The sequence below is a fragment of the Xenopus laevis genome, chromosome 2L (assembly GCF_017654675.1).
Source record: "Xenopus laevis strain J_2021 chromosome 2L, Xenopus_laevis_v10.1, whole genome shotgun sequence".
Taxonomy (NCBI): domain Eukaryota; kingdom Metazoa; phylum Chordata; class Amphibia; order Anura; family Pipidae; genus Xenopus; species Xenopus laevis.
The window spans coordinates 112,512,354-112,535,841 of NC_054373.1; the positions used below are offsets into that span (position 1 = coordinate 112,512,354).

The 23,488-nt window shown below is 36.1% G+C and overlaps 1 protein-coding gene across 7 annotated transcripts in view; it reads left to right on the forward strand.

Annotated features, from left to right (window-relative positions):
- Positions 1 to 23,488, forward strand: part of dmd.1.L (dystrophin, gene 1 L homeolog) — a 1,148,817-nt gene that overhangs the window by 961,932 nt on the left and 163,397 nt on the right. For all 7 annotated transcript variants that reach the window (XM_018244936.2, XM_018244933.2, XM_041580924.1 and 4 more), the window contains one exon: positions 4,135 to 4,195. In XM_018244936.2, coding sequence (XP_018100425.1) covers positions 4,135 to 4,195 — 61 coding nt within the window. The remainder of the gene's footprint in view (positions 1 to 4,134; positions 4,196 to 23,488) is intronic.

A 23,488-nucleotide genomic window follows, 5' to 3' on the forward strand; every position in this document is an offset into this window, starting at 1 on the left:
GAAAGTGAATTTAAAAGTATCTTCCTTCAAATATTTTAGTTAGGGTATCAATGGTACCAAGTCCATTATAAATGCCCATTTGTGAAGGCTTAACTGTTACAAAAACAGTTACTGTTCAGCTCAATAAATCTCTTTAGAAGTGTCAGGTTTGCTTGGCATATGGGCTAGCCTCTTGGCTTATTCACATGCTGAAGAAACAGTCAATCACCCAGTTGGCAAGAAACAAGTAAAGTTTATTATCACATCTTCAGTACAGTGACAGTGCAACAGATGACACATTTCTCTTTCATTTCTAATATACTACATTGCAAGGGCGAATGCAATAAATCAATGTCTCAGTTAAATCCAAACAACATAGTTGGTATACGTGACTTCATCCAAGCACAGAGTCTCGGGAGCTTCTCTAAATCTTAAAACAAAATAGAATGCAAGCAGGAAGCACTGATGCATGTATTCAGTGAAATTAAAAAAATAAAGCTTCATGAAACTCCAATTTTTATTCTGTATCTTATTTCATAATGAAGTGAAACTGTGCTTGCTAGCAAGCTTGTATTTTAGCACAACAAAATAGTTAAGGAGAAAACTATTACTAAAGCTGGCCTCTTGGGCTGTATTTTGGGATATCAAATCCATTATACCAGGGCAGGATAATCAAATAGTTGAACAATTTGATCGCATACCATAGATCTCATGCCAAATTTCTCTAATCGATGGATAAGCTTGCAAGCTGATACACGTCTGTATGAGTAGCTTTGCAATCATACAGACGTGTATCATAATCAACTGATTGCACCTCATACTGTATGTCCTAATTCAGCTCCTCAGATCAGTCCAGAACTGTTAAGGTCCAAATAAATTCAGTTGCACCAGAAGTTGAACAATCAAAGGAATCATTTCAAGGCACAATACATGTACACATATTTCCATATTTTATGTATTGTAGATCATTTTTTAATATTACAGATGCATGTAGGTACAGTATCTCTGGTCTCTGTTGTCCTTTTGCTTTTAATTTTCACTCCACTGCTTCACTACATGGCACAATGACTTCACTACACACCCATGGGAGCTGCCATCTTGATAACTGGGAACTCTTCAGAGTGAGATACATAGGAGGCAGCTATATTTTGGGTCTGAATGTCAGTGGTTAATGAACCTTATTGATCTAGCAGACTATTGGTGCAGAGAAAGGTAGTAATACAAGAAAAGATAAGGCATATCAAGAATTTAGAGTCTAGAGGTAAGAGAGAGACAGGGTGGTAGTAGATAGATAGGCAGCATGGGCCAATTGTAGTAGGGACAAGAGCATAGAATAATTTATATATCCCAATGGATTTTTTTTATAAATGTAAAGGATTGAATATTTCCTGTTTCTTAGGACAAAGAATTGTTCTTCAGAAAACACATTTCCCTTGTACCCATGTACTCTATTCAATGCGAATGCCCTCCTTTTGTAAGAGATTATAAACCACACTGTGATATTTCTTTATATTTCTTCCTGATATAAAGTTACCCGTAGAAAAGAAGACCATTCGTATGCAATCATCAACTAAATGGATTTCAATTAAATTCAACTTTGCACAGGCTTTAAGTGTTTTATACAAATTTTACATTATTGCAGTAAAGAACATTGTCAAGATTAGAGTAAAGGTCATACTACTACCATCAATTCAGTAGTAAAGGTATTTGCTTGACTTGTGTTTAAAGACTGGTTCCTAACTGGATGTTCTTATGGAAATGCATTTGACTTTTTAAATAAACTCTCTTAACAATATTTTCTTCCATTTATTTCCCTTCAATTGACAGTGAGAGGACATAGCTTAGTGTAAGATCCATTCTCTTCATAACGAACAACTGACTTTGATTTCAGCTGATGATAAACCTGACTATAGTATGTGATGGTTACTGTTGTAGCATGGTTATATCAACACTGACAATATTTTTGCAAAACCAAATTAGTATAGATCCGCACCTATATGTATGGTCAATATTCAACAATGGTATCTTTGCTGGGCGTATATGCTATATAATACACGAGCCATGAATATCCTGTAAATTCTATCCTTTTAAATGGTGCTTAGTAAGGCCATTGTTTATAATCGAAGCTTAGTGATGTCATTTTTGTCACATGAAACTTGTGTATTATAATAAATAACGTACCCCCTGTTGCAACATGCGAAAATGTTAGAAGTTACCTTGTGTTTTTATATGGTCATGGAACGCCTCGGTAACTTATAATATCCTTATATTTTACAAGAAGTACTTTACTCACTTTATAAACGGTGTGTTTCTGCGCCAGATCGCGCAGTTTATAACATTTGCAGCGGCTGCTCTCTCCCCTACCCTTGTTTCTCACAGTTAACTTTCAGGCTCCGCGCTTCCTTACTTCCCACAACGAACTCCACCTGTTTCACTCACTCCCATGTATCAGCTTCTCTTTACTTCTTCTCACGTCTCACTCCTCCTGCAGCTGCCTCCCCTGGTGTTCCTCCCTTCCTCACACAATTCCTCTCTCCACTCTCGTTCCCCCTCCCATGCAGTATCCCAAGTCTACCTCCTCCTGCAGCTGCCTCCCCGTGTCGCACCCTTCCTCACATGATTCCTCTCCGCTCTAGCTCCCCCCTTCCATCTACTATCTCAAGTCTCGCTCCCTCTCCTATTCACTCTCTCAAGTCTCACTCCACCTCCCGTCCACTATCTCAAGTCTCACTCCACCTCCTGTCCACTATCTCAAGTCTTGCTCCCCCTCCTGTCCCCTATCTCAAGTATGGCACCCCCTCCTTCCCTTGCCTCCCCCCCATGACGTCACACAAAGCAGGCTACTTCAAAATAACCTGAAGAAGGCTAAAGAAACAGGTACCTAGCCCCCCTAAAAGGGCTGCAGTGAAAGACATAAAAATCAGCAAGGACAGACAACAGCTAAATAGACTAAAGTATGGCATTTCGAAAAAAAAATTTCGGCCTTATGCTTTTATATGGACACAACTCATTGGTGACTTATAATATCTTATCAATTACAGTAGGGGGTACATTATCCACTATATAATACACAAAAGCCATGAATATCTTGTAAATTATATCCTTATAAACAGTGAGTTCTGATGTCATCAGTTATAAACGGTGAGTTCTGATGTCATTTCTGTCACATGACTCACCGAAACTTGTGTATTATAATAAATAAAGTACCCCCAGTTGCAAAATATGAGGATATTAGAAGTTACCTCGGAGTTCCATGACCTGTATAAAAACACTCGGCCTTCGGCCTCGTGTTTTTATATGGTCATGAAACTCCTCGGTAACTTATAATATCCTTATATTTTACAAGAGGGGGTACTTTATTCACTATATCTTACACCATGCCCTCAGTTGCATTTTAGTGATAAAGCACCAAGGTATAAATTCAGAGTGGTGAGTATGTGATTTATGGAAACATATAAATGCATAGTCCAATAAGTGGTGCACTCTGGTATATAGAACAAATGAACAAATGTTATGTGCTATCAGTTGAATCAGATATCGAGTCAATACTATCGAGATTCACTCTCGGACTTCATAATTTGGTTAAAAAATTCAAAATGTATTGGCCAACATTTTGAACTCCTTGGGAGACCTTTCTCAAGACTGACAAACAGAGTTATCCCAAGATAAGGGATTCAAGTTTGAAGGAGGGGATAACTTATTTTTGTGTGTCTTAGGAAAGGACTCACAAGGAGACTGGATTTCTGGAAATGCAACTGGTTGGGGAGTTATTAATCATGATTGCAGCTTTGTAATTATGTAAAGGGGCTGGTGAGTGGTCTCACCCCGAATCATAACATGCTTCTATACTGAAGGAAATTAGATTTTTAAGAGCAATAATGTAATAAACTGCAAAATGAGCAACATCCACAAACCTTTTATTAAGCCTTTCTTTGGGGTTATTTGAGTGTTTATTTCAGCAGAGAATAAACAGGTGAAATAACCTTAACTTACAATAAACTAATGATGATACTTAAAAGCTGTTGATTATTCCCTCTGTCTTTATGAACAGTAGATTTAAAAGACTAGCCAAGTGTAAAATTGTAATTCTAAAAGCTGGTCTTATCTGTCCTGTTTGCTCTAAAATTGATCTGTGATTTGCACTTATTTTTTCAGCATCTGTCCAGGGTCCTTGGGAAAGGGCAATCTCACCAAATAAAGTGCCATACTACATCAAGTAAGTGCACATTTTCCTCACTACATGAGTCAATTTAGTACACTGCATAATGTGAAAGTTTATCATTTAGAGAACAATAATGAAGGCTTCAATATGGTATTGATTAATAGGGTTTTTCTCCTGTTCAACTTCTTTGGGCAAATACCATGACTTGCTTATCAGTGTTGTACAGTCTAAAATGTGGTTGCAGACATTGATATTGTGTGTTATTAAAAAGCACCTTATGACCTAGATAGCAATCCATGACCAGGTTGAAACTCTATTAAAAATCCCATCCTAGTAAGAGCTCTACATCATGAGACATCTGCTTGGTGACCCATATGAAATGAGTTAGTAACCTTGTTCTCCCTTTGGCATATATCTTCATTAAATACAATCATCACAGCTAAATCAGGACTCCAATACTCTAGCCGGAGCCTTTTTTTTTTTGTTTAGAACAAAGTAGAGAATGAGTCCCAGCTACTGTTACATATGGAAAAAAACATAATGTCCACCCAGCTGTAATTTATCCATAAAAAGCACACTGGTAATTTATTTTGGATTTATTTTCCACTATAACATATTGTTACACCAAGGACAATAATTATCTAAATCCTTTTTCCCAGAATACATTAGCGCCATAGATTCGAATGTCATTCTGATGGATTGACGCAGGTATCAAGCCTTGATAGAAGAGTCAGGTAAATTGGCTGATGGAAACAGGAAAAAAGTTGAGGTTTTGAAATGCTTCTACTTTTGAGTTTATTCAAGTGAGAACCAATTAATAAAAACGTTCCTTTCTAAAAGACCCAATATCTGACCAGTTAAATGACGTAAAGAATCCTGGTCCAGACCAAGAGATTACCTCTGTGGAACTAGGTCATTGCTAATATGAAGCATAATTGCTTTCTACAAGGAGGCAAAACCTAAAACTTGTGGCTGCAGATGAGCTTTACTTGGTTTATGCTTAAAGACATAATAAATTTCCATGCAGTAGGTTATGGATTAAATTAAGGAATATGGAAAATGAACATAGTATTTCTCTTTTGAAATCTGTCTGAAGGATATGTTGTAGAGTAATACATAGAATGTTTTTTTTAGTTTGACCAGTGTTAGTGGAGTACCTGGAGGGTCTGCTCTTCAAACACTGCTTTTATCTCTGCATAAATGACCTTGAGTGTGGTATTATTACAACCACGGTTGCTGTGTCTACTGATCATACTAAATAATATAAAGCCATAGGTTCCATGCAGGATGTTTCATCTTGACAGAATGATTAAAATTAATTGGGGAAGTAAACTGGCAAATGAGTCTCGAAATTGATAAATGCAAATGAATGCATATGGGGAAAACAACAACATTCTCATTCTATACTAAGCTGAGCTGTGTTAGAGACCCCTTGAATTACTTTGAGAGAACTCCTGGTGTGGATGGCAATGTTGGGGCACAGGCATGAATGAGTGTCCCAGTTTTCATTGAAGCCAAGGTCTTTAAAATCTAATGACATCAAAACCTTCACCTTCAGATACTGTATATACATGACGAGCTTCCTGAAATGTAGATCCAAGCAGCTTCTGGACTCTAGCTGAAGAAATGTCTGTTGTAGTTGCTATTTCAGTGCTCAAATTAAATCTATGTATGTATTGTTTTTTGTTATATTTCATTTATTTTATTGTTGGCACATAATGCATTTTTAAAAAAATATTTTGTGCCCTTACTTTGTTTGACCCCAAGACCTCGCTAGGCTGAGACACCATGAACTTCAGCTTGTGCTGGCTGATGACCCAAAGTGTTATAGCTCACAATAGCCTCTTGCCTGGAGAATATCGGTACACAAGTGTTTGATAGGAATATAGTAACAAAGCAAAGTTTGCCACAGAATCCAATAAAGAGTTTTACTTTCCTGATTTACTTTCTGTGCTAAGCCATAACTATATGCTGACTGGCTTCATCTCACTAAAGTGGCCCTTTATGAATGTTTATATTTTACGATACCACAGGCTGTTATTAAATATAAGGTGGGAATGGATTCCTATAGGACCCCAAGGATATAAATTATTTGCCTTCAGCTATCTAACGCTGTTTACTATGAGAAAAAGAATATTTGATTTTATACACCATGTGATAAACTGTTGAATATATTGATGTGCATCCATTGATTTGTGCTAATCGTCCTTCAAAACAATAGAAAGCAAACTGAAGCCTGGGAGGAAGGCAGTCTGTTTCTATAGTTATAGACATATTGTCATTCAGCCAGAGAAAGTGAGTAACTGTCTCAAGCCTTTATGTGAAAACAGCAGTAATAAAGTAGGACTGTGTAAATGAAAGAGTAAAAATTAATTAACTAAAGCCTTGGTTACTATGGCTTATGAATTCCAAATATGTAGTAGTATCACTGATATCTCTATGTCTTTATTTCTATGTGTGACTTAAAGGGATACTGTCATAGGGAAAAAAAAAATTCAAAATGAATCAGTTAATAGTGCTGCTCCAGCAGAATTCTGCACTGAAATCCATTTCTCAAAAGAGCAAACATATTTTTTTATATTCAATTTTGAAATCTGACATGGGGCTAGACATATTGCCAATTTCCCAGCTGCCTCAAGTCATGAAATTTCAATCACTCTTTACTGCTGTACTGCAAGTTGGAGTGATATCACCCCCCTCCCTTCCCCCCCAGCAGCCAAACAAAAGAACAATGGGAAGGTAACCAGATAACAGCTCCCTAACACAAGATAACAGCTGCCTGGTAGATCTAAGAACAACACTCAATAGTAAAAACCCATGTCTCACTGAGACACATTCAGTTACATTGAGAAGGAAAATCAGCAGCCTGCCAGAAAGCATTTCTCTCCTAACGTACAGGCACAAGTCAAATGACCAGGGGCAGCTGGGAAATTGACAAAATGTGTAACCCCATGTCAGATTTCAAAATTGAATATAAAAAAATCTGTTTGCTCTTTTGAGAAAAGGATTTCAGTGCAGAATTCTGCTGGAGCAGCACTATTAACTGATGCGTTTTGAAAAAAACATGTTTTCCGATGACAGGATCCCTTTAAGATAATAAATATTAATTTACATAGGTCTGCTCCTTTGCTATTTTTCATCATTGTCCAATATATTTTATTCTCTTAAAGGAACAGCATTGGGTACATTTACCTTCTATAGTGGGAATCAGATCTGGACTGGGATTCAAAATAGGCCCTGGCATTTCAAGTACACAGAGGCCCAAACAGTCCCCACCAGCACAATAAACAGTAACTGTCTATGGCATCTTACAGCAGCCCCTCTGGTATTTGCCAGAACCCATGGATTGCCAGTTTAGGCCTGGTAGGAATAAAGCTAAAGGTACTAACAGACACAAAACCTTGATGAGTTATCATTATATTGAGCTATTTAATGACTGCTTTTGATGTGATGTGCTTTGAGAAATGTGTACATTATTATTATCTATTGATTACCAATGTATTTGTGGCATTATGTTTGAGGGCAATGACACACGAAGCTGCAAGTAGCAGCTACTTGTCATGGCTACAAAATGCCAGAAAATACCTTGCCATAGACAATACTGAGAACAGTCTCTGCTAAAACCCACATTGGGGCAGATTTACTAAAGAGCGAAGTGGGCTTATTTTGGTAAAAATTCACCAAAATGACAATTATCAGGGACAGTGCCAATTTACTAAAAGGTGAAGAGGACAATTTGCTGGTGTAAAAGCTAAGTGCTAGAGAAGTTTTGCTAGAGAAGTTGCCCTTTTCGCCAGTCTTTTTCACCATGTTCTACCTGGTGAATTGATAAGATGAAACTACATCCTCAACATTATTAAGTGACATCATATCCTGTATGCAAAAAAAGTCACGAAAAAGACAAACGCTGGTGTTTTTTCATATTTTAATGTGGGATTATGTTAACAAGTTGTAACTGTTAAATGTATGTTATTTACATGTTTTTTTAACCATTTGAAGCTCATGCCACATTTGATTTAGGGTGGGCTCATGCCTAGGACAATAGAGGATCTCTTTTGTCTTTATTTTGGACATTTTTAATAAGTTGTAACTTCTAGCAATTTCACCAACAATCACTAATACAGACATATATACTATATGACATGTATGTACCCCCCATATTTAAATTGGCGTAAGCGTAAGTTTCACTAGGAAGAAAGTAACGTTAGAGAAAACTCACTAGAAACATTCGCACTGATGACGTTTTGATGGTGAAAATACGCATATTCGCTGTTGACTTAGTTGTGTGGCAAAGTGAGGTGCATCTTTAGCTGTTGCATTTATACAAGCTTCTAGTTTCTTCTATCATCTACTAAAAAAAGGCATTGGCTCTATTTTTTTCACCTCATAATAGAGGTGTTTAAAGTGAGGAATACTATATATTTCCTGTACTTTAAGCAGCTACTGTTGGGAATGTTGCAGTGTAGTATATCAAAGTTTTCAGCACTTTGGTAAAGCTGTCAATAATGCACTGCAGTAACATGCCATCACTCAGATTCAGCTTAAACAATACTGTGTGCTCATTGATCAATCATAAATTACTTTGTTAGTGCCAGATTGCAAGTTTAAGAGGTGGATATGGAACACACATAGCACCTGGCGGAACCACAGCTGCCATGCGTGAATTATTGATTCTGCAGCACATCTGTATATCAGAGACAATACTGATAGTGCTGGCAGTTGTGCTGTAACAATATCTCTCTATCAGGCCTATAAAAATAACCATCAATCACAGAATAACAGTCTTGCTTTTTCCCCAGTCTTTTTTCTCTACTCTTCCAAATCAATGTGCAAGGATACACAGCCTGAAAAACAAAGTCAGCTCTTCTTAGCTTCAATGAGCTTCTTTGAAGTCTGATAAGAATACAAGCTAATGGAAAATAGCTAAAGTTTTATTATTGTCCCCTCGGGCAGATTTATGTGTACATAGGTTTTCTTTACCCCTACTGGGAATACAATACAGAAAGTAACAAGAAAGAGTAAATTAAATCCAGCATAATTTATAATCTTTTCTTGGTGTAAGCATTCATTTTTAGTGGCTTGAAGAGGAGTCCAAGGTAGGAAAAGAGGAAATGAAGGCTTACTGTTTTCTCTGTTTACGCTCAGTGGCATGAATGCTAAATTCCAGAGTTTAGATTAATAGAAAAAGAAATATGTGTCTTAGACAGAGTCTCCAGTTCATATTATTGCCACCCTCTGGCTTCAGTCCCCCTGCCAATATACATGTAAGGCTAGTATAAACTAAATACATGGGATTCTCTGAGTTTGGTTTTAATAAAGAAAGACAGATAAATAGTTTAATAGATCCAAATAATATGGTATCAATGCATAGCTTTGGGTGCCATGCCCTTAAAGTAAACGCTAACAAATGAATATTAAATAGCTCAGTCACAAAAAAGAATTTTCAGCGTTGCTTATTAGGATCAAAAGATTTTTTCTCTTCCTACGAGTCCTGCCGTACACTTTTACTTTATTTGTTATTTATTAATTTTTTTAATTGTTTATTTAATTATTAAATATGCTTAATGACGGTTTTGGGCTCACCCTCCAAGTTTGCTAGTCCGGGTGCACATAGCCCCAGACCCCTCGTAAAATCACCGGATTCAGCTTCCCAGATATATAAAGATATATGGTCTTACCCGGACTTCGTTGTGACCCAGGTGCAGCCGCCCTGAGTCCGTCGCTAAGGGAAACGAAATACTGCACACACCAAAATCCTGGACAGCGCACTCTTCGGATCACATCAAGGAATCGCTTGGTCGTCAAATCATTTGTAAAAAACTTGATTTTATTTAAATATTCAACATCTGAACAAACTGTATAACCCTGCGCCATGAGGTCTGACGCGTTTAGTGTCACTGCACTTCATCAGAGACCTCCTCTGATGTCTCTGATGAAGTGCAGTGACACGAAATGCATCAGACCTCATGGCGCAGGGTTATACAGTTTGTTAAGATGTTGAATATTTAAATAAAATCAAGTTTTTTACCAATGATTTGACAACCAAGCGATTCCTTAAATAGCTCAGGGTGATTTTCTAAGAAATGTACATGATTCTTTTCCATTTCAGGGCTATTTAAGTTTTTAACTGGCAATATAATGTATTTTTAACAGCAGTGCCACTTGCTGGTCAGTTCCTGTAACTGTACAGTTTATGGGTCTTTTTATTATATTTATTATAAAAGTTTTTGATTATAGCCAGTTCAAAGAGAAAACACAAAAAATGCCAGTATATGTACTACCTATAACTAAACATGCTACATCAGGACATTTTGCTCTGCATTAGCCCTTTTAATAAATACAAGTGACAAACCTTGTTTATAATATGTAAAATAGAAATAACACAAATACTTTGCAAGCATGCAAATAAATGAAGACTGAACATAACCAACTGAGGGTGGTGATCGGACAGGTACTTAAAGCAATTTGTTTTGCAAATAACAATTAAATGACTATAATTAGCAACATAACTTGTAAGGTGACGGTCTTCCTCTGTGGCATAGTGCCTTTTATGGTGCTAGTTCCTATCCACCCCTTTAATGAAAGCTACCTCTAAGATGACCTGGCTCATTTTCAGAAATTCTGTCATTATGGGAAGCTTATAAGGGGCAGATTTATCAAAATGTGAGTGATAAATTAAAACTTACCCACGTTCTATTCATACCTACAGTATGGGATTTTTACAACCTTATTTATCAACAAGTGAAAGTTAAAGCTCACAAATTGATAAATACGGTTCTAAAAATCCCACATTTTGATAAAGCTACCCCTTAATGTGCTTCTGTTGAGTTGCTAGACCACAGGACTTTCTCTGCTTTGTAATTGCTATGTAATTTTGTCTTTCTCTGTTTACTGTGATAAACATGCTAAACGTAGTGAAGATTAGAGAAATGAATTATTAGACATAATTATATGAGCTTTAGGAACTGCAGATATGCAACTCTTTACTGAAAGACAAAGGTGTTAGAGGCAACAAGGCTATAGGGAAAAAAATTCTATCTATCTATCTATCTATCTATCTATCTATCTATCTATCTATACTGTGTGTGTTTGTGTATATATATATATATATATATATATATATATATATAGATATAGATATAGATATAGATATAGATATATATAGAAACAGTGAGCGAGAGAAACTTCACTAGGACTTTCTCTTACCCCTATATTTGATTTATGGTACTTTCAGAGTCTAGAAAGGCAATCACATTAATCACTGTCAGATTACACCCGGATATATAAAGTTCACTGCAGCACAAATGTCCCTTTGCTGTATCCTCATGTGGGACTATTCCCAGTTCATTTGGAGTGTACTGTACCTTGCCACATACGGTGGAGGGGGGGAAAACTTGGTTTATAAGTTTGTAAATTGATGTTGATTGATCATTTGGCTCTTTAAGGCCTTTCAGATATGTCTATATATTTGTGATGCTTTTCTCTCTTGGAAAAAAACAGCATCTACCCTCAGAGACGGATGCCTAGTGACTTTCATGACTTTATTGTATTGGGCATTAGAGAACTATACCAGCTTTAGTGAAGGAAAATGTTATTTAATTCAGTTAAAATGTATTTCCTGACGTCAAGGACAAACCCAACTGAAAATACCCTTTTAGCTGTCATGTTTTTATTTTTTAAGTGTATTTATAACAAGGTGGATGGTTGGTCCAAAGAAAATACATTTTTATTTCTACCCATGTTAGCACAGAAGAGGACGTGAATAGGGCCTGGAAATGGAAATAGAAAATAGCAAGTTCAGCTCTTGATGCCTTGTGATAGCTTTAGTTTTCACTCTTATGAGACCTGTCACACATGTATCTGCATCTAGATTTACAGTCTATATTATAACATGCACGTTTAATTGAGTACTGTAAAGTGTAAACAGTACCTTTAATAAGCCCATTTGACTAATGAGAGGTGTCTACATTTACAACTAATTTCCATAGCAAAATGTGTCTAGAAAAAGAAGCCTCTTGGCCACTGGAACAACTAATAACCATCAACAACCTGGTCATTAACATAAAGTCAATCTCTTCTATCTTCTTTGAATCAAAAATCTTCTTCTATCTTCAGTGGCTGAGAGGAATGAAATTCATTGCTGAGATTTTGTGCTTATAAGTGTAAAGATATTCTGCATCATTAAACCGAATGCTCATTTTAAGTGTATACTCTGCATCATTATACATCACACTGCATTCAATATTCAATATTCAAGCATGGATTTTCTGCCTCATCATGCAGCTCTTCGTGTATCATAAAGCACTGAGCAATAATTATGAGTATATATTGAGCATTATATAGTGCAGCACGTTTATGGTAGGTGTATATGTGCTTCATTAAACAGCACATTCATAATGTGTCCAAATTCCCCATCATTATATAGGCTGCTTTATTTGCGTGTGTTGTACCATTGCATTTTATCTAGCCACATACGTATAGGGATGTGTAGATCAACAGACTCTATAAACACCTGAACATGAGCAGTGTAAGAATACAATATAATATCACAACCAACTATGGGCTTTAGCAGGGCTTAATATACCCACACACAGTCATGCAATTGCTGCTGTAATACAGGTACCCTGAAACAAGTGAGATCATAAGTTTGAAAAGAGCAGACTTTTCAGAAAAGGAATTAAAAATAAAAGTTAGTGCCATTCCTGGTGGCGTTTATACTTTTTAGTCACCAGTCCCAATGAACAATACTGCAGACTGTAGGAGTTATGTAACTCTTCTCATCCAATTTGTTATTAAAATACACTTATCATCAGCCGCTGTGCAGTTTGAGCAATAAGGAAAGCTGCACCGCCTTTGTTGTTAGCACATTACTTTCCATATGCAAGGTGGGCCTCATTGGCTAAGAAAGGATTTTCAGTTCTAAGCATCTTAGAAAAAACAATTCATATCTTTCTCTCTAACTCTATGTAAGTTGGAATGGCACCTTTTTAATAAGACCCACAAGTATCCCTTAATCTTAAAAGTAATTTATAATTTTCCCGTTGACTGTCAATAATGTTACAAGCTTATTGTTTGGGTTCAAATTGAACCCTCCTCTAAATTCCGGATCAAATCTCAGGAGCTTACAATTTCCCTTTAGCAAGCATTTGTAAATGCGGGTATTGCCTTGTAACACACGAAACTGCTAACATGGTAATCCATTTCCAACCTTGACCATTCTATCCTTGACCTGACGGTCGTGCTGCAAGATTCTGCTTCAGTTTATCAGAAATGCTGTGTCACCACGTGTGCTTACACTTCTCCATGTTCTAAATGTGTCACCTCTCTTTTCATGTTAATACAATAACTGTCTTTATCCATAAGGAATATATCCAGTTGTATTACTTGCCTGCAATCTGACAATTAATGTTCAGCTTGTTCTATACTGATTACTTCATTTGGAAAAACAATGTTGTGTATGCTCCACTACTGACCTTGCTTCATCCTCACCGCTCATAAACCCATCTTACTCCCACCTCTAGAACCTTCCTAGGCCTGCAACACACCTGGGGAACTCACTACACACTCCAGCAGACAAGTCTCCGGTATTTGGAAATGTTAATTGTTCTCATAAGACTTTAAATTTAGAGAAGCATATGTTCTTTCTCTTTTAATTAACTCAGAGCTCTCAGTACAATGACATAATAACCTACATGTCATTACACTGACAGGCTATCTTTTATGTTGTTTTAACACCAAGCAACCTCATTTTTTTGTCGTCCCATATGCTCTTCCTTGCCTCAGTTTGCATAACACGTGGCTGTTTTCAGCCATTTAAAAGCAGCAAATGAAGTGTGTCTCTTTTGTGAGGTGTTATTTTTCCATGAATTCTGATATTAGCAGCTGTAGAAGACAACTTAATTGATGCAGTGCAGGGTATTATAAATTGTCCTACCCAGAAATTCACAATGTGAAGATTGTGCCATTTAGAACCATATAGCTCACACTAAGGTGGTTATTTATCAAAGGTCGAATGTTAGAGTTTTTGTACCTTGAATAAACTCAAATGAACTCACAACTAAAATCTTTTCTTATTTAAGTTTCTTATTTAAGTTGCGAAACCTGAAAACTCCATTGAATTGAGTTTTCCACGAGAAAAAACTGAAATTGCTAGAGTTTTGGTCAAAACCCTGCAAAAAAAAAGCTAGAACCTCATAAAGGCTATTAACATCTTCAATTGGTTCAAGGGACCTCTGCCATTGACTGATACATGACCTCGATAGGTTTTAGATGGTGTATTTTCAGATTCCAGCTATTTCCAGGGTCAGAGTATAATAAATCTCGAAAGATTTGAGTTTTTTAAACCTGAAAATGTAAATTTAACTGAAAAAAATAACCTTGAAAACTTGAATTTTCCTGGAAAGCACAACTCAAACCGTAATAAACAACCTCTTACAGTGACAAATACTTCACGTGACTTCAAGAGGTCACTTTATTAAGATATTTTTTCATTTACCCAAATCTAACTTTTTAGTGCTGCAAATCATGTTTAATGACTCTAAACCTTAAAAATTAAGTGTAACAAGCACAAAAAACTAAAATAAAATAAAAAAAGGTCATGTAGAAGTCAATGGGTGATGTCCATATCAAATTGTAAAATCTTTAGTCATTTTGCGGTTTTCAGGTTTTTTGCATGAAAATTCTTACAAAAATAAGAATTTCAAGGTTTGTCATCATCATATTCATATTCACTCCACGTTTTTATGCATTCATGCTTTTTATATAGTGATGTTTTGTGACTTTTTGTGTGATTTGCCTTTTTTAAAATTTGAGTTTAGCTGAGATTGAAAAAAAGTCCGAAACTACACAAATCTAAATTTTGGCAATTCAGCCCTTTAAAGCAAAGTTGTATTCATGGAGGCACTGTCTTGTTTTCAAACATTTTATCATTATACTATGTCTGTGTAAGATTTAAAAACAAGAATGGTGTAGGAACATGGGCCAACCTGGAGCTGGATACTATTTCCTTCATACTTGGGATTATCCTAAATCCTAAAATAATGTGTTCTTTATATTCATGAGTGTGAACATGTTTAAAACACTCTTTCATGCTTAATGATCATGCTTTCCTCACTACTTTTAATTTTCATTAGTCTTAGAAACAGTTGTCTACTTTCCTCTATACTGCTTAATGACTTTTACTATAATGTAGCAATAAAGTAAAAAAATAGAAAAAAGTACAATGTGGTAAATTTATTAAAGGATGAAGTGACTAACGCTGGCGAATTGTCGATTTACGGGCGCAGGCGACAATTCGCTAGCGAAGGAGATAGACGCTAGCGTTGATTCGCAGGTGACTTTCCACTCAGGCGAATGGACGTTACTCCGCAAAGTCACTAAGATGTGGATTTTACTGAATGTTACCTCTTTCGCCAGACTTGCCTTCACCAGCTCAAACCAGGCGAAGTGCATTGGAGTACATAGAACATCCTCAATCTTCAGTTACTTACATCATAATATTTGACCGTAAAGTCCAAAGAAAGCTGGCGACTTTTCAGTTTTTCAGGGTGATAGGCTGCAAAAGGCATACATTTTTTTTTCAGGAACCGGGTTTCCCCCATACATTTTCTAACATATGGAACATTATTTAAAAGTGGGCTCATGTGTAGGGCATTAAAACAACTGTATTTAGTTACTTTATAGTTTTTGCTTTATTTAGGTTCCCTATTTAGGTTGCCTGGACATGTGTAATTATCAGTGGAAATGTAATGTATTAGCTGCAACATGTAACATACAGACCTCCATTCAAGTTTAAATTTCCTGCCCTATGCAAATTAGCCTGAGCGAAGTCCTTTAACATAGTTGTGCTAGGCAGATTTGAACGCTAGTGTTTCTTCTCTTGGATTTGCTCGCTAGTGAACATTCGCCAGCATCCGACGCGCAGGATGAAACTTTGCATTTTAGTAAATTAGGGTTGTCTGAGCAAATTATTTAGCGATAGCTGCAAAGCCGTCACTGGTGAATTCTTGCCGGTTAGTAAATTTGCCCCATAGAGTGATATTTACATGGCAACAGGGAAATGTACTAGAAAGTTTAATAACATAAAAGCTTGCATACGGCCGAAAAACCAATAGCAACCAAACAGATGTTTGCTTTCAAATAAGTGACCTGTAGGTGCTACCTGATGATTGGTTGGTATGGGTTGGTAGGCCTGCTGCTGTTAGGAATAAATGCTGGTTTGTAAGGAGCCTATGTGCTGAATAATACACTGAAAGGACTGAAAGTTCTAAGAATATTTATTAAAGAAAAAACTATAGAGAGAAAAAACAAAGGCATTGAGGTAAAAACCAGGAGGTCAGATAATGAAAAAAGGACAAGGCAGGATTAGGATCAGGTATAAGGTCGCAGGAGCAGGAACAAAGGCTTAAGGAGCAGGAACAAGATCACAGGAACTCGAGATTTGGATTCAGCAGAGTGGCCAAAGATCCAGCATCATGAAGTCAGGGGAAGTGGTCTTAAATAGCCCTTTAAGAATCAATTTCCTGCAGCTTTACAAAGGGTTTGAAAACCAGGGAATTCCTGACAGATGCTTACATTGTAGATGGGGTGTGTAGGCCATTTGATTCCAAGCTGTCATCTGGTAATCCATGGAATGTTCCAATCGACCTGAATACACAGTGTTTCGTTTGGTCGCTGGGTGGTGATGACATTGGGTTTTTGATAATTTTTGACATTATCTACAACTCTAATGAGCTCCCCTACATTTGTTTAGCTCCTTTTTTATTCCTTTATGCAAAGTAATAACGACTATGAACATTTTGTACATATGCAACGTCATATGATATCCATAGACAAGTATTAGCTTAAAATATACATTATTGACCTCAGTATAATGCATTAAAACATAAAACTGATGATATATTAACATTCCAAATTGCACATATCTCAGGATAGGTGATAGATAGACAGAAAGACAGATAGACAGATAGATATTACTATACATTCTTTTCTAAAATCACTATAAAAGCTTATTTATTTGCTTTACCTTGCCAGGCAATATATCATTTTGCCTCAGTTGTTTACAAGAAATAGGTATTTATTGGAATACTGACAGATCCTAGTCGCCTGAGAACAGTGTTGATGTTTTACAGCAGAGGTCAAAGTGGTACAGGCAGGTGCAAAACCCTGATAAGACAGATTTATCATTGCTGGTGGTCACATGAGCACAGATGTAGAGAGAGTGGCAGTACAGTAGTAAAGGTGAAGCACTACAATAACTTTCACATTTGAAACCCTCTTAGGGGATACAGGAAGAATTCTGTAAGGTTAAAAATGCTAATACTCAGCAAAAGTAACCTTTATATCAACTTTGTAATATACATGGGACATGATTACACTTTACAAATACATTAGAGGACATTATAGACAAATAGCAGAGGACCTTTTTACCCATAAAGAGGATCACCACACCAGAGGCCACCCTTTAGACTAGAAGAAAAGAACTTTCATTTGAAGCAACATAGGGGATTCTTCACAGTCAGGACAGTGAGGTTGTGGAATGCACTGCCGGGTGATGTTGTGACGGCTGATTCAGTTAATGCCTTTAAGAATGGCTTGGATGATTTTTTTGGACATACATAATATCAAAGGCTATTGTGATACTAAACTCTATAGTTAGTATAGATATGGTTATATATATATATTTTATGTGAAGGTATGGAGGTTGTGTGTATGGATGCTCGGTTTTCATTTAGAGGGGTTGAACTTGATGGACTTTGTCTTTTTTAAACCCGATCTAACTATGTAACTATGTAACTGTGTCTACGTGATTTGGAGCTGAAAGTTTGCACTGCTGTTCTACCATGAAACCATTGTCAAAAGACTTAAATGCTGAAGGTGGTTCTATCTCCCCAAGCTGTTCAAATGATTCTTCAGAGGAAGCCTTGGTAGCAGAAAACGTTTGAGCTCCACTGCTGAAGGCAGCCACATTCAAAGCAAATGAATGTTTTAATATCACACTATAGGCCAGATTCAATTCATTGACAAAAAGTTTTAGCAAGTGAAAACTCATAAACGAGATTCAATTTGAGATGCAATTCAATTCAGAAAAACTTATCTCACTGTTTATCACATGAAAACTCAATTGAAGTCTATGGGGAAAAAACTGAAACTGAATTTGAAAAAAGTTATTTCTCCACTAATTGAATCTCGTCCATGAGTTTTCACATGAAAAACCATGAGAAAATGTTTTCACTGAATTGAATTGAACCTGGCCCTATATATGGAACTACAATGCAGAGAGCCATCTTTCTGGGACTTGCCCCTAGTACGTTTTATGTATGGAATTATAGTCTTAACCTGTATCTTATGTCATATTACACCCAGTTTGCTTCTTAGAAATGCTTATCATAGATATCCAAGAGGACATTTCAGATTAAGAATAGGCTAACTCTTTTGTAAGCAAAACACCTTTATTGAATTTGTTGCTGTCATCTCATCTCACCAATCTTACATACTTTGAAATCATTATAGTTTAGAATATAAAGTATTTAAAAAAACAGATGTTCCATTGGCCGATGGCGTTATAGTTTCTTTTTTACTGCTGCTTTCTGTTAAACGAAGTAACTCTTTCTTTCACATTGTTTGCCAATATATTTCTTATCTTAAATTTACCCTTTTAGGTCTTTCTTTCTAGATATTTCTAGAACAAGGCAAATGGGGATCCACACATTTTTACACTAACCTGTACCCCCTTTTGTCTAACCATACTTCATCACTTGATTATAAACCATCCTTATAAGCAGAGCTTTCTGTACAGTTTGAATTCATATATCATTTGTATGAAAACAACACAGGGCTGCATTTCAGGTTGTTTTACTGTGGCTTATCTGAATTACCTGCATAGAAAATGAAAATGGACTTCCAAACACAAACTTTAAAAAGCTTTCTGATTGCCTTCCAAGATCCAAATCATAATAAAGGTAGCATGTCTGGTTGCTCCTACTTTGTAAATTACTGTTTTTAGATAAAGGAATATTCTTTTCACTCTCCCAACATTATTTTCTGCATAAAAGCACAAAAAAATCACAAAAGCACAAAAACCACTGCAATAAATCACTGCACTATACAATAGTATACGCTTTAGACAAATGTATATAATTTATTTTATTTAGGAAAAATATATTCAAGGCTGAAAGACAAGATGATATTTTTGCCTCAGCAAAATCTCAATGCAGTTCTTGCAAAGGTTTTTGTAGAAATCAGGGCTTTTCAAAGTCTTCAGGGCCTTTGCTGTGGATTGTAGTCAAGTAGAGCCCCATTAAATTGGCACATGCAATAAACCAGTGCTAATAAGAGTAGAAACTATACAAAAACCTTTAACAGTGTGGAATGCTAGAATATAGGAGGGGATTATGGGCATTATATAGGGGATATAGGGGATTGATTTACATTAGACATGCTACAAGGCTCATTTGCTTATTGATTTTATGTTTGTATCAGAATATTTCCGCTTATAATGTTGCTGACTACTCCTGTAAAATAAGGTTGTTGAAAAATAAATAATACAGGGCTTTTATATACGTTTCATTGGTAAATGCAACCCTAAAACTGTAACTATTCCCTTTATAATCCCAAAAGAAAGCTCAGTCATGACCAGTTATTTCAGTGCCATCCGTTATATATTACTCATACTGTATCATATCTGTTCTAGTTACTGGACACTACAGAAAAATATATTAAGGGCCCTTCAAAAAGATGATGACGTGAATCACAAACATAATAAAATTGGACATCAGTCACCTGTGCCCTTAGCAGTCACAGAATTTGCCATCTCAATTGTTGTGCTATCCTACTGGGTCTCTATCACTCTTCCAGTATCTTAAAGGCAAGAAAATGTTTGCAATAGAATAACATTATTTTGGAGCTTTCTGGCAGGCAATAGGGGATATAAATGCCACCTGTATCTAGCTCTATAATGATCTGCTTCGCCTTTAACATTCACTTTTATTTTCAGCTCCAATTTCTTTACCCGTAAGCCCTGTCTGTAAATTATTTTGTTGTGTTTGTCCGTACTACCTTATAATGGAAATAAATTGCAATCTTCTCTCTTTGTTTCCCATTTCTATAGTTTTATGTGTGCACATATTTTTCAACACAGAAAAAAACACTTTAAAGAACAAAATTGATTTAAATGAACAATTAGTTTAAAATACATCTAACCATCAACATTACTGCTGACTGTAAACTGAACAAAGCAAAGGACAATGGTGGCACACAATCCAGTCCAAGGCTTTTTTTTTTTAACATTGACTCAAAATACATAAACAGTCTATGTGTTTCTGTATAAAGCTATGTATAGCTGCCTATACTATATTTTTTCTTTTTCAACGACATTTTTCACTTGAGTGCTGACAGCTCAGAAGCATTTATCCATGTTGCACTGCTTAATGCATCAATGTCAGAACTGCTCAATATACTCCAAATGCATTACATAGATGGAAAAAATTCATGTTAACTTGTGGGATCAGTCTAGATAGGAACCAAACATATTCTAAAATAGGATACTGTTTATTCTAAAATAGAATACTGTGTTTTGGAGTATTGTGTCATTTTTTTGTGGTTCATTTCCAGCACTGCCACCATATTTTCCTAATTATTTAGTTATCAGCATATGTATATATTAAGATAATTCTTTCATCACAGTTTTCTCTAAATATTTCAGCCTGTCAACAACTGAATAGTACTGGGGACTTCTAAATATTCATAGCCGCATACACATTGATTGGAAAGGAAGTCAAAGAGCAGGAATTTCAGCCTTTTCAAAGTGTAAGTCCCGGTCATGCCATTAGGGGATAGGCTAGGCTAGAGGAAAGCTCAAATTTCTTCATCCAGTTTAGCCAATCACATTGCAGCTGAATCGGGACTTAGAACTTGAGGGGAAAAACAAAATCGGAAGCTGCAGTTTTGACTGTGATCGCCAGCCCTGTTGTGGATAATAGTTGCCCGCTTGCAATGCAGGCGCAGTCAGAATACACAATTAGTAAACTTTTTCTTTTTTTATCAGGCAGGTTAAGGTTTGAGGAGGCTTAGCCTTCCCTAGACTTTATGAAAATGCCCGTGATGGTAACCATTAAGATTTATTATAAACATATTAGTTACAGGGAAATGGATCTGAAAAGGTTTTTTTGAAGGTTCTGTTTTGAAAAACATCTAATTTCCATCTCACAAACTCCATGTTTTCTTTACTAAGCAAAACTATGTTTCACACATATGCACAGTGAATGCTACTAAAAGCACTATTGATCCCTGCTAAACTGATCTGTTTCATCTCCAGAGACTTTTCTCATTAAAAATAGAAGTCCTAGGGAGATTAAACAAGGTATTAAAAATGGCAAGTTCCAGAGATAAAAAGCATGCTTAATACACACGGCCGATAAAGACACTGGGAAATTGCTTTATTGTTCTTTGCTCATATAAAGGCATTTTCTAAAACCTCTGCCTTTAAAGTTAAAATGAAAAATTTAAACTCTATTTGAGAATAAAAATGGTTCATCTGTTCAAAGACAACTGCCTGTATAGTCTTTTATCCAGGTCTCAGTAACTAAATAGTTACGTGTTTGTCTTCCTTCTTTAGGATATTTTTCCATGATGTAAAATAAATCATTGAAAAAACTCAAGCTTGAAAAATAGAAATGGCAGAAGCTTGGCATGTGCACAAATTGTACTAAGACACTTGGGACATTCATGTTCAGCGAATGATGAGTTGTTTCACCAACATCCTCATAGCTGCCTAATTTCTAGCAGAGCAAGATTAATATTTGTAAGTTGTAGACTTGGTTAAAAATGTATACATTAATCACAAGGAAAAAAAGCCTTGAAAAATACAAAAGTTAGTGTCTCTGATCAAGCACACAAAGGAGAAATGAAGCGAGCTGTTCCCAAGAAGATTGGTGCACTGAAATGTGCCCGCACCCCCTCAGGGCCCCCCGGCGCCACGGAAATACGGGCCGAAAATACGTGTACGGAGGGGGGCGGTGGGCCCGGCTGCGCGTCACGCACCTGGGCCCGTCCCCCTCTAGTTACGTTACTGTTCCTGTGGGATTTTTAGAAGTGTCTCAATCAAATGATGAACTCAAACTTTAACCCATTGATAAATACACTTCTAAAATCCCCATATTAAAGAACAGAAAGTGAGTTTTTCTGTGGTGAGCTCTTTTCTAATCTGCCCTAAATATGTATTTATGCACAAAACTACCAAACCCCATAGAGTATCTAAAACATTCATTTTAACAATCAGCTTAAAAGTTTTTATGGCATCTTATTTGCCACATGTTCTAAGATGGCAAAATAACATTTTGAATACAAATACATATGATGAACCAAACGTTAGGCAGTATTCATTAATAGTATTCAAAAATACGGATGAAATAAAGCTGAGCACATTGTATGTAATATAGGTCCAGAATGCTCAGGAGCTGGGGGTTTCTGGATAACGGATCATTCTGCAATTTGCATCATCATACCTTAAGGGGTTTATTTATTATTTAAAATGAAATCTATATGCTGATTGGTTTCTCTGGGCAACATCAAGGCAAGGCTGGTTTTGCCTCCAATAAGGATTAATTATATCTCAATTTGAATCAAGTACAAAGTACTGTTTTATTTTTACAGAGAAAAAGGTAATAGTTTCTAAAAATTTGGATTACAGGTACGGGACCTATTATTCAGAATGCTCTGGACCTGGATAACGTATTTTTCTATAATTTGGATCTTCATACCTTAGAAAATGATTTAAACGTTAAATAAACCAAACGGGCTGGTGTTTCTTCCAATAAGGTTTAATTATATCTTAGTTTGAATCAAACACAAGGTATCGTTTTATTTTTACAAAGAAAAAGGTAATAGTTTCTAAAAATTTGGATTACAGTTATGGGACCTATTATCCAGAATGCTCGGGAGCTGAGGTTTTCCGTATAATGTATTTTTACATAATTTGGATCTTCATACCTTCGAAAATTATGTAAACATTAAATAAACCAAATGGGCAGGTTTTGCTTCCAATAAGGATTAATTATATCTTAGTTTGGATCAAATACAAGGCACTGTTTTATTATTAAAGAAAAAAAGGAAATCATGTTAAAAAATGTGGATAAATTGCATATGTCTATGGGAGACTGTTTTGTAATTTGGAAATTTTCTGGATAACAGGTTTCCGGATAACAGATCCCATAACCTGTATTTGGATAAAATGGAGTCTATGGGAGAAGGGCTACCCGTAATTTGGAGCTACCTGGAAATACTGTATATTTATAATTTTAATGTCTAAGAATTTGGCACCTGAAAGTAAAAACACATTTTTACGAGTTT